Source organism: Dermochelys coriacea, chromosome 9 (assembly GCF_009764565.3).
Source record: "Dermochelys coriacea isolate rDerCor1 chromosome 9, rDerCor1.pri.v4, whole genome shotgun sequence".
Lineage (NCBI taxonomy): Eukaryota > Metazoa > Chordata > Testudines > Dermochelyidae > Dermochelys > Dermochelys coriacea.
Window position 1 is genome coordinate 81,627,879 of NC_050076.1, and position 12,029 is coordinate 81,639,907.

The 12,029-nt window shown below is 38.3% G+C and overlaps 1 protein-coding gene and 1 long non-coding RNA gene across 11 annotated transcripts in view; one reads left to right on the forward strand and one right to left on the reverse strand.

The window, feature by feature from the left end:
• Positions 1 to 6,839: 6,839 nt before the first annotated feature.
• ZC3H12B (zinc finger CCCH-type containing 12B) overlaps positions 6,840 to 12,029 on the reverse strand; it is an 88,339-nt gene continuing 83,149 nt past the window's right edge. For all 9 annotated transcript variants that reach the window (XM_038417161.2, XM_038417158.2, XM_043491712.1 and 6 more), the window contains one exon: positions 6,840 to 11,490. In XM_038417161.2, the coding sequence (XP_038273089.1) occupies positions 10,067 to 11,490 (1,424 nt within the window). In that variant the 3' untranslated portion in view covers positions 6,840 to 10,066. The remainder of the gene's footprint in view (positions 11,491 to 12,029) is intronic.
• LOC122455653 overlaps positions 8,203 to 12,029 on the forward strand; it is a 31,948-nt gene continuing 28,121 nt past the window's right edge. For both annotated transcript variants that reach the window (XR_006274015.1, XR_006274014.1), the window contains exon 1: positions 8,203 to 8,337. This is a non-coding gene — a long non-coding RNA (uncharacterized LOC122455653). The remainder of the gene's footprint in view (positions 8,338 to 12,029) is intronic.

Below are 12,029 nucleotides of genomic sequence, written 5' to 3' on the forward strand. Positions count from 1 at the left end.
CCCTCTTCCTGGATCTTGGCTTCTCTTTTGTGTTCTGTTGTTCTTGAAAAAGATACTTGATTTCCAATAGATCACTATTGAGTTATTTCTTTTTTCAGTGAAGCGCATGTTCTGGTTCCTCTCATGATTTAATCATGTACATGGCTGGATTTCTCTTGTCAGGAAAGATAGCATCTTAATTTTTAAAAGTGGTTAGATGTAAAAGGATAACCCTGAAACAATTGTCCCTGTTCGATCAGATGTTGCCTATATGGTAAACTTGCACACTACTGTGCTTACAAGGAAAGTCAGTTTGCATAAAAATCCCAGAACTATCCTTTGGCCTCACGGTTAATGTCTTGGCACAAGATTCTGGAACAGTTCCAAGAGAACCAGCTATCTCCAGGCTGGGTTCAGGGCTTTGATCAATGACCTGACTTTAATTAAGGTTTCTGCTCCTTACACATCAGAACATTTAGCAAATTAAGTAATAAAGGCCCTGATGCTGCAAGGATTCACAGATCCAATTCCAGGATTGAGGTCCTAGTATGTAAAGGGAAATATTAAAATCCATCAGTGTGTTAAAATGGTGGGAAATTTTAGAGCACACCATAGTCAAGGTGCAACAGACTAGAAATTTTTCAGGAAAAGAATAAAAGGCACAAGCAGCAGCTAACAGGGCTTCCCGAGTGTTAAACAAACTACTGCAAATGAAAAAACAGTAAAATCCTTGCTGATTTTAAATACAAAAAGAAGCTTACAGGAAGTGGACAAATGACCAGGAAGCAGTATAAAAATCTTGCTCAGGCATTCAGGAGTGAAATCAGGAAGGCCAATTCACACTTGGAGTTGCAGCTAGCAAGAGATGTTAAGAGTAACAAGAAGGGTTTCTTCAAGTATGTTAGCAACAAGAAGAAAGTCAAGTAAAGTGTGGGCCCCTTACTGAATGAGGGAGGCAACCTAATGACAGAGAATGTGGGAAAAGCTAATGTACTCAATGCCTTTTTTGCCTCTGTCTTCACGAACAAGGTGAGCTCCCACTGGGCAGGACAGCATGGGGAGGAGGTGACCAGCCCTCTGTGGAGAAAGAAGTGGTTCGGGACTATTTAGAAAAGCTGGACGAGCAAAAGTCCATGGGACTGGATGCGCTGCAGCCGAGAATGCTAAAGGAGTTGGTGGATGGGATTGCAGAGTCATTAGCCATTATCTTTGAAAACTTATGGTGATCAGGGGAGGTCCTGGATGACTGGAAAAAGGCTATTGTAGTGCCCATCTTTAAAAAAGGGAAGGAGGAGGATTCGGGGAACTACAGGCCAGTGGCCTCACTTCAGTCCCTGGAAAAATCATGGAGCAGATCCTCAAGGAATCCATTCTGAAGCACTTAGAGGAGAGGAAAGTGATCAGGAACAGTCAGCATGGATTCACCAAGGACAAGTCATGCCTAATCTAATCATGACTAATCTAATTGCCTTCTATGACGAGATAACTGGCTCTATGGATGAAGGGAAAGCAGTGGACGTGTTATTCCTTGCCTTTAGCAAAGCTTTTGATATGGTCTCGCAAAGTGTTCTTGCCAGCAAGTTAAAGAAGTATGGGCTGGATGAACAGACTATAAGGTGGACAGAAAGCTGGCTAGATTGTCAGGCTCAACTGGTAGTGATCAATAGCTCCATATCTAGTTGGGAGCTGGTATCAAGCGGAGTGCCACAAGGGTAGGTCTTGGGGCCGGTGTTGTTTAATATCTTCTTTAATGATCTGGAGGATGGAGTGGACTGTACCCTCAGCAAGTTTGCAGATGACACTAAACTGGAAGGAGTGGTAGATACGCTGGAGGGACAGGATAGGATACAGAGGGACCTAGACAAATTACAGGATTGGGCAAGAAGATATCGGATGCGGTTCAACAAGGACAAGTGCAGAGTCCTGCACTTAGGAAGGAAGAATCCCATGCACCGCTACAGACTAGGGACCGAATGGCTAGGCAGCAGTTCTGCAGAAAAGGACCTAGGGGTTACAGTGGATGAGAAGCTGGATATGAGTCAACAGTGTGCCCTTGTTGCCAAGAAGGTTAACGGCATTTTGGGCTGTATATGTAGGGGCATTGCCAGTAGATCGAGGGACGTGATCGTTTCCCTCTATTTGACATTGGTGAGGCTTCATCTGGAGAACTGTATCCAGTTTTGGGCCCCACATTACAAGGAGGATGTGGAAAAATTGGAAAGCGTCCAGCAGAGAGCAACAAAAATGATTTAGGGGACTGGAACACGTGACTTACGAGGAGAGGCTGAGGGAACTGGGATTGTTTAGTCTTCAGAAGAGAAGAATGAAGGGGGATTTGATAGCTGCTTTCAACTACCTGAAAGGGGGTTCCAAAGAGGATGGATCTAGACTGTTCTCAGTGGTGGCAGATGACAGAACAAGAAGTAATGGTCTCAAGTTGCAGTGGGAGAGGTTTAGGTTGGATATTAGGAAAAACGTTTTCATTAAGAGGGTGGTGAAGCACTGGAATGCGTTACCTAGGGAGGTGGTGGAATCTCCTTCCTTAGAGGTTTTTAAGGTCAGGCTTGACAAAGCCCTGGCTGGGATGATTTAGTTGGGAATTGGTCCTGCTTTGAGGGGGCTGGACTAGATGACCTCCTGAGATCCCTTCCAACCCTGATATTCTATGATTCTATGAACAGGGAATGAAGCCACACACAAAGCAAAGTCAGGAGTGGGTTGTAAAAAAAAAAGTAAGGGACAGAGATACCAATTTTTTAAAAAGTGACTGTGATTACCCATCTGGACAGACCTGCCTTTCAAAGGTAAGTGCTCAGACTTTCTGGATACCATTATGGCATCTTCAGTTGAGCACTCAGAATAATCACTTCTGAAATTCTTGGCCAGCCTGGGATAAAGGTAACAAGGGCTCTTACAAATGAGAAAGTACAGGTAAACAGCAAGGCCCATATTTTTAAAGGTATTTAGGTATTGATCCATTCAGCATTGCAAGGTCTAACACCTAAATACCATTAAAATTATGTGCCGAAGTCAGTCCAGTAATACAGAAGGGTACGTTAGTGGTAACTTGTCCAAACTTCTTAACTTTGATAAATTTGGAAGACCTTGTAGAAAATGACTGAAAGCAATTAAGAGAGTACTTAAAATTTTTGAACATGTACAAACCAGCCAGCTCGGAAGACAGATAACAAGGGAGTAAGCCAGCAATTATTGTATTTGATAGTTTCCGGGGGTTTTATCAAAGCAAATGTAGCAGTTTAGAAAGGAAGGAAGTGTGATCTTGGCAAATACTATCTCATACATCTAACTTCCGATTCCTTTATCTTCTGGATGTTCTGTTATTTTATTAGAAACATGTGCATCAAGTATTGAGAATTTAAATCTTGCCAAGCAAAACTGGTTGCTTTCTTTACTAGAAGTACAACTGGACTGGGTAAAGGGAACATGGTAGATATGTTTTCCTAAAGCATTTGAATGTTTTTCCATCCCACATAGCTTTCAAGGCACAGGAAATCTTATCTGAAAGACCATGACCAAAGCGAAGTTATAGACAGCCATGAATAAGTGAGGGGAGGTACCTGATAAATTGTCACAGGGATAAATATTGGGTCCAGGCATGCAGTATGAATTGTGGATTCTTGGGGGAGGAAGCATGCCATTGAACTGTTACTCCCTTTGTCTTTGGCCAACCCACTTTCTGATAGCTTCCGCATTCCTCCACCTGCATAAGAGGGATTAAAGGCCTGAGGCTCCCCTCCAAACAGAGGTTGGGGAGCCAGGGACAGTACATCTGAGTGAATTGTCCTTGGCTCCCAATGTCAGAATTTGAATCCAGCAACTAATATTAGTATATTAATTAATGGAACTAATTAGTAAAGCTGCTAAGATAACTTTTTGGCTTTGAATACAGATCAGCATGACACATTGTACTAGGAAGAATGTTTTGTGTACTGACTTGATTATTGTGGTACCTACATTTATTAACATGCCCTGATGTGTCATTATACCATTCTAAACAGATTAATGTGACATGAGGACATTTTATGGAAGCACATCTTAGGGAGGCAGCAAAACAGATTTCAAATTGCCTATATTATTGGGGCATGTTAATTTAGGTTTCCATTTACAGATTGACCTGGAAAAGCAATTTAAAAAAAACACCTAAGAATTTTTAAAAGGGTAGGTGTTAGGTACTGATGTACTATTGAAATGTCCATAGAAAATAAATAAGTCTACAAATCAGTTTCTTTGCAGAATCAGCATTGTATAAAACTTTTTTTTCCAAGTTTAGCATAGGTTTCTTACGCAATGTGTGCATTTCCATTTCTTGACTGTTTTTTTTTTTTGTTTGTTTGTTTTTTTTAATGTTCTAGCATCAGGTAAGCCTCTACCCACAAGAACTCTGGTTCATGTCATCAGTAACATGGTTTCTTTTTTTAATTAAAAAGAATGGGCATCTTAAAAAAAAATTAGATGTTTCTATAGCTTACATTTCATCTGAAGGGATTATTTAAAAAGCTACATAAAACTATTTGGGTCACTCGTATATTTGGATACAGTTGGATAGTTGATTTTTCTTAAAAATAAACTAAAATTTCTTTTAAAAAGATAATTACACTCTAAGAACCCAAATCATGCATAGAAAGTATTAGTTTTTTTAAAAAAATTCCCTCCTTTATTTACCATTCATCATGCTCTGAGTTCAGTTTCTCTTTAACAATCAACATTTTTCAGCTTCCTAGAAAACGTGTTTTTACCTTGAAATGCAAACCCCTTCATTTTGGCCCTGATCCGTAGTGCACTTAAGCATTTGAGTAACTTTTACACATGTGAATAGTCCTTTTAGCTAAATGGGAAGACTTGTTACTCAGGTGCTTCTGTGCTTGCAGGATCTTGGCAAAAGTCAGTAAGTAAAAAGGTTCAGGTTTAATCTCTTAATCCTAAACAAACGTAGACTGAAATTTGGACACATCATAGTGCTTTTCATACTCCGTTACCTAAAGGAATTTATAAAGCAATGAACTAGAAACAGGTAGTGCAGGGACTTTCATAAGTTTATTGAATAAGTAAATCCGTGTATAATCCATAACAGTAAGTGTTCTGATCATATTTAATAGCTGTGCAAATCCGTTACACATTACTGGGGGGGAGAGAACAAGTAATATTTTACTATCAACCTAAAAAGTCTTCCATGTTTGCCTCATAATACCACTAACAAACCTTTAAATACGTTCAGACAAGTTTTATGGGGATTTTGCACATTACATCACTAATGCATGTGATGTGCTAAATAAAACAGGCCAAAGTGACAGATTGAGCTTCTTCTCAGAGGCTAACCAAACAGTGTAACATGGAAAGTATACTGTGATTTCTATGTGATAGTGCACTTACATTCTTTAGCTTGAAATATTGTGGTGGGATTTTTACATATAATACACATTCAGACTGTCTCACACGCAGCAATCTTTCAGCAACAAGAAGCCTTAGGCAAGAGAAATGCTCTGTCATTTAAAAAAAAAAACCAAAACCTGTCAACTCAACATTTACTGTTGAAAGTTTCAAGTGTATAACAAAAAGAAAAGGAGTACTTGTGGCACCTTAGAGACTAACACATTTATTAGAGCAGAAGCTTTCGTGAGCTACAGTGAGCTGTAGCTCATGAAAGCTTCTGCTCTAATAAATGTGTTAGTCTCTAAGGTGCCACAAGTACTCCTTTTCTTTTTGCGAATACAGACTAACACGGCTGCTACTCTGAAAAGTGTATAACAGTGAAACATCTAATGGTCTGAACTGTGAACTTACTGCACCACTCCCCGTTCAAGTAATCAATTGATGGTTCAAAACAGGTTAATACTTAATTCCTCAGAACAGCATCACTCTGAAATTGCTGTTCTCACACGCTGCTGTGGAGTAAAACTGGGCTCACAGTATGCCCTCTGATGGAGTTTTCTTAGGTGGTGGTAAGGAAACAGAACCATATACATGCCATCTTCCAAATGTTTTGATATAATAAAAATTTTAAAAGTGAGTAATATGGGGAAATTTCTTCATTCACACCTTGATCATTCTAATTTTTTTAGTCATTAAAAATCACTCCAAAAGGCAAAAATTCACATTTTCAGAGGCAAACTGGCTTTAAAAAAAATAATAAAAAATATATGTTGGTGATAAGTTATTTAGTCAGTCTGCTTTACAGTTTGTTCTTATCAACCATACACATTCTTTGCATTTTAAAAACAGTTAAATTATTCAAAACTTTACAAAAAGCTAAAAATACAGCCATGCTAGTGAATGCATTACATGCAGCATCAGGTAGAGCATTGCACACTTAGTACAGTGATTTACGAAGACCATGTACTGGTTTAATGTCCATTTTCACTCTTTTTGTCATTGAGACTTACATTATATTTGGGTCAACCAAAAAACCCAAAGAGTTTTTATAAAATTTTACAACAATTAAACAGTAACGTTTAATTCTACAAATGGATAAAGCAAACTACTGTAGCTCAATAGTACGCCAACAGGACTAATAGTAGTCAAATAATCTATATACACAAGCTAATACAATACTAAATACAATGTGATATTTAAAAAAACATTAAGTAGCTTCAGGTAACATTCCAGAAATACATTTAGTTTATTCCAAATCATTACTCAGTTCCCTAATAAACTGAAGGTAATTATATCTTCAGTGACAAACTACATAAAAGTAAGATGGCTGAGGAACATGAAGACCAGCAAGCTAGGGAGCCCTGGGATGAAAACTTGGCCATATTGACTTCAATAGGTCAGGATTTCACCCAGTTTTATTTTTTGCTGTTCTTTATCTAGGACTATGTTAGTCTTTAGAGTTTTTTTTCCTTTTTAAATATATACTCTGGAATTGTTCTATTACACAAATTTAAAAGTGTATTTAAACATTGTGCTCTCAAAAAGAGCATTTATACAAACTCATATTTACAATAATGATTGTGTGTTTCTTGGGATCAACTCTTCTGTGTTTGAAGAAATCTAAGCTTAAGTGCTGAAGGTTAACGAACATCAGTGTTTTGAATTGGCATTTGAAGATATCTTAAAACATGTGGATCGTTGAATGTTCTAAGTTAAATTAGCTGATCAAGAGACACTAAACCATGTTTATAAATTATTACTTTTCAGAGGAGTAATAACTTAAGCAAAAATTCTGCAGACCATTTCTACAAGACTTCATCATTTTTTCCCATATTTCTACACAAGGTAAACATTCTTGGCTCATTTTAGAAAAAATGCCTTCAAAGAAGTGCCTTAGAGAAAGGGTTTGCTGGATTTATACTAGGATTCTACTCTCACTCCTTCCTAATAAATACAAGGCCCTGAAGAAGACTGAATTTACTATCAGGTTAAAGTCAGCGAAAGAGTTAAAATGACTAGACAATTCCTACAAGATACATTATCTCCATAAACCATCCAAAACCGTATGCAGTAACCTCTGCTCTGTATTACAAATAAAGTATGCTGAGAGGCATCTCTACCAAACCGTCTTGCAAGAGTTTGTATAGTTGGGGAGAAGGAAAACATTTTTCTACATAACACATTTAATTCCATGCAAGATGGAAAGCGTGAGTACACAAAACCTCATTTTAAAACTAAATCATACATATATAATTAACCTGTTAAGCAAGGTCTACAGCAATTATATTGTTACAGTTCTATTTATAAACATGTGCAGATGATTCATTAACACTGACAATTTTTACATAAAATTCCATTGCAAGAATGTATTTGTTTAATAAATAGACTAAAGATAACTTATGTAATATAATGCTTTTAAGTGTACACACAATATCTGTGCACACTGTAATAAAGTGGATTTGAAAAGTTGTCCTTGTTTGTCTAAAAACTACAAGTGCCCATTTTAAATAAAAAGATTCATAATTACCCATGGGCTACTTCCCTGTGACACACAGTGTCACAAACATGGTGAAAATGCAATACTGAAGTTAATCTAGAGATGGTTTTTGTACAGTTTTTTTATACAATCAAGAAAAAGAGAGATACAATTTGTATCAACAAACAAAAGGTCATTTCTGGTTATTTGAGGCATTACTCTCAGCTGCTTTTACCATAAAAGAGAAGAGAATATGAAGTAATTGGAAATTAAAAATATAAAATGCTAGTTAAGATATGCTTTGAAAATTGGTCAAGAGTAAAATATTTTTCTATAGTTATATGCTAACTTTTTGAAGATTAGTTTATTTTTATTTATAGCAATGATCTGCAACTAATTAAAACAATTATTTTTAATACTCCAGGTATGAAGAAAACAATCTTCAAGTTAATGCAATTTAAACACACAGTGATATGGCCATGACAAAATATGTAAGTAGCCTGAGAGATACCTGTGTGGACACTAGAATATTTATCATGTGTGAAATGGTGTGAACATCCAACATACTAATATATTTACTTTAATTGCATCTGTAACTTTTTCACATTTTGCACATGATAAATAGCCCACAAGATACACTTAGAATCAATGCAGGTTTTACAGTAGCAAGTGGAAGTAGTGATGTAGTAGTCTTTGGTCCTCAGACAAACAGAAACAGAAAGCAGCATGCAAGCCATTATCAAAACACCAGAAACAACCCTGACTGCAGCCTCACGTTCTGTGTGTTTCACAGTAAGAAACATTTAGGCAGTGTCACACCTTCTCATGAAGAAACAAAAGGCCATAAACCAGGCCTTCTCAACTTTCATGAAAAAAACTACAGTAGAAGTCAACAAGTCCTAGCTCGAGACATATCGAGTTAGTAATGGTTCAAAATGTTGAAATATACATCGATTTAAAAAGGGCGTCCATTCAGTGCAGCTTAAAAAAAAAATAAACGCCTCTTATGGAGGCATTTAGCTACAAAGGTTCCCACCCCTGAGCAAAATACTAGTTGCGCAAACAATGCCACACACAATTTTTTTTCTTGCCTGTCAAAATAAAAACTTTAAAATCCTTCAGGAGGAAAATGCACACCTTTGGGTCAACCTGAAGTGCAAAGTAGGCCAGGTTGCAGCAAGCCAAAGATGTAGCATCCCTTTTCAGAACCAGCCCCTCTCCCCTTTTAAACATTGTCTATTCATCTGTTGGAGTGTAAGTCTAACCCTTCAAATACTATCCCTAGCCACAAAAGAAGGGTTGCAGTTTCTACTAAACTGGATATTCACACATTAACATCCACTACCTTCCCCTCCATTTGAGGGTGAGTAATGAACAGTGCATAAGTAAAGTGACAGTCTACAGGTGACCCTTAAAATGTACTATTGTACATTTCGTACTCATCAGTACTTCTGAAGAGGAAGGCTACAGTTTATCCTACTTTTAACATTGAATTGGGACTCAATCCTGAAAGATTCTGAGCACTTTTGCCTAAATGCTTTGCTGGATTGGAGCCAATGGTGAATTGGGGCCAAAGTGCTCAGCACCTTACAGGATCAAGCCCTGGGTGGATAGATTTCAAAGCTAAGAGATACCAATTATGTTGACATTTAAAAGTGAAAAAGGGAATAGATCAGGTTTGTTTTACAAACGGAGGATTATTTTAATTGTTGGCAAGTCATCCCATTTAAAAAAATATTTGACCCAGAGGAATGCAGTGTCAAAGCCAAAGTCTTATGATCCCAGAATGTATAGAACATATTTTGAAAAGCCAATTATATATTTATAATCAAATTGAAACTATACATTGATACATGCAATATAATTGCTAACAATAGTTTTGAATGAACAGCTTTAGACTCTGAAAGTGTAACCTTGTAGTTCTTAGTTAAATTATATATTCATGCAAAAATGTATGCACTTCCTGTAAAATACCTTTAAAATGCCCTATTTTTGAAATCCTAAAATATTCATTATATTTACAATACAATCTGCTTTTATATAGTGTCTCACACATATATTTAATGATTGCTATAGGGTACAGAATTTTATACCACAGAATTAGAAAATATTTACAATAGATTTGCCCACTTCCCTTATTTTTAATTTTTCCTCCAAATCCTGCCCACTATACACTCAATACTATTTGTCCTTAAGAGCTCAAAAAAAGGCTCTAACATTTTAACGCCCTGTTCTCAATTTGGCAACAATCATAGCTGCCAGCTGTTGTGCGTCTGTCATATGGGGATTTTTCTCCATTACCGAGAGGACAATACCGGCAGGGAAAATATTGCAGAGATTCTTGTATGTCTGATACTGATGTTCTGGAATAATATGCTGTTCCCGTGGCTCTCCACATACCCCAATCCAGGGATTCCTCCACAGTTGCTCCATCTTTTCAGGCATGCTTCTTACCATTACAGGTTCATAACATGGTTGCATGAGATTGTTGCTCAGTGGATAGGAATGGTAAGCGTAAGTATCAGCAGCACATGGTAATGGATCCCAACTAGCATGCTGCTCTCGACAGAGGGGTGGCCTTCTCTGCCGCATAGGGTTACTTTCATAAAGCCGCGAGTCAGAAATACTGTCCATTCTTGTCATCACCAAGGCACGACTTGGCTGTGCAGTGGCTGATGGATGAACACTCTGAGGCACTGGGTAGTCTCCTGGACAACTGGACCGTGCTCCAACAACTGGATGCTGGACATGCAGTGCTAAATGTGAAACAGACTGTTTGCGAGGGAGTTGTTTAGGCTCTTCAGTTCCATAACTCTGAACTCTAGTTAAGGCTTCATGGTAACTATGGGAAAAAGGCTGAAGACGATTTTGGGATGAAAGTCTGTGGACCTTCACATTGTCTTCTGCTCTGGTATCTGCTACACCCAGATACAAATCATTGTAAGAGGAATAAGAATCATTACTTGTATGGCTTAAGCGATTGTCAGGACAGGGGCTTGAATTTCTAGAGTACATCCCTTGGTCTGCATCAGCTCCATAATAATCTGTGTTACGCATACTGCTTATGCTCAAATTGGAGAAATCACTGAGCATGGAATAGTAGCCATGGTCTCCTAAAGATTCATATTTGGGATACTGATCTGTATAGCTAACAGAAGTGCCATGGCTATTGGTGACCAGTATGGGAGGATACTGCACACTGGCCATGTGTTCTAGTGAGGATTTTTGATGAGTAAATTGCGATGAACCTGGTACAGGGCTGCTTGCAGAACGAGTATTTAATGCACCAACAGCATGGCTCTTTGAAGGAGGGATTGTTGGTACACTTAATGCAGAAACAAGAGAAGGGACAGAGTTGGCTTCTGACTTCCGAGCTACTGATAGCCTTTCCTCAGGTTCCACAGCAACTGATCTAATGCTTGGGTCTGACTGGCGTTTGGGGGCAATGCGTTTCACTTCAGAATTGATATCTCCTTTGGAAATGGAAGATCCTGTGCCACATTTGGCCAAAGCTCCCTCACTCATAGTTTTCACAGCAGACAATTTGGCACTTATTCGAAGCTCATCTGCTACTGACCTCTGAGGCTGATTTGCGCGTTCTGGATGGTAATATTTACATTTGTGTCCGTAAGTGCATTTTTTGCCTGCAAAAGAAGTCTCCAAATTAAACATGTCAAAAACAATCAATCCCACAGAAAGCTATATTACAGTAAGCTAAACAATCTATAACCCACTAACCCCTTCTTTTTGTCTCACGCCTGTAGAGGTGTTAATGGGCCACTCTGCCTTGAACAGTCCCTTACAATATGTGCTAACTACTTATGCTAAACAATCTGTTCCACTTGCATTTTGCTGTGAGGCTGGGAGTACCTTCCCAGACCTGAAGAAGAGCTCCGTGCATCTCAAAAGCTTTTTTCTTTCTTCAACAGAAGTTAGTCCAATAAAAGTTATTGCCTCACCCCAACGTGTCTCTCTAATGAGCTAAACAAAAAGATTCAGTGTTCACTACTGTATTATTTTAACTACTTTTTGAGTTGTAGTGTGAAAGTAGATGCTTATGAAAATAAAGAACTGAGAAGAGCACAGGCACCGACTTTCATTTTTCTGGAGGTACTCCACCCCTGCTCTGCTGAGGCCCCGCCCCCAAACCACCACTTTCCCCAAGACCCCACCCTCGCTCCAC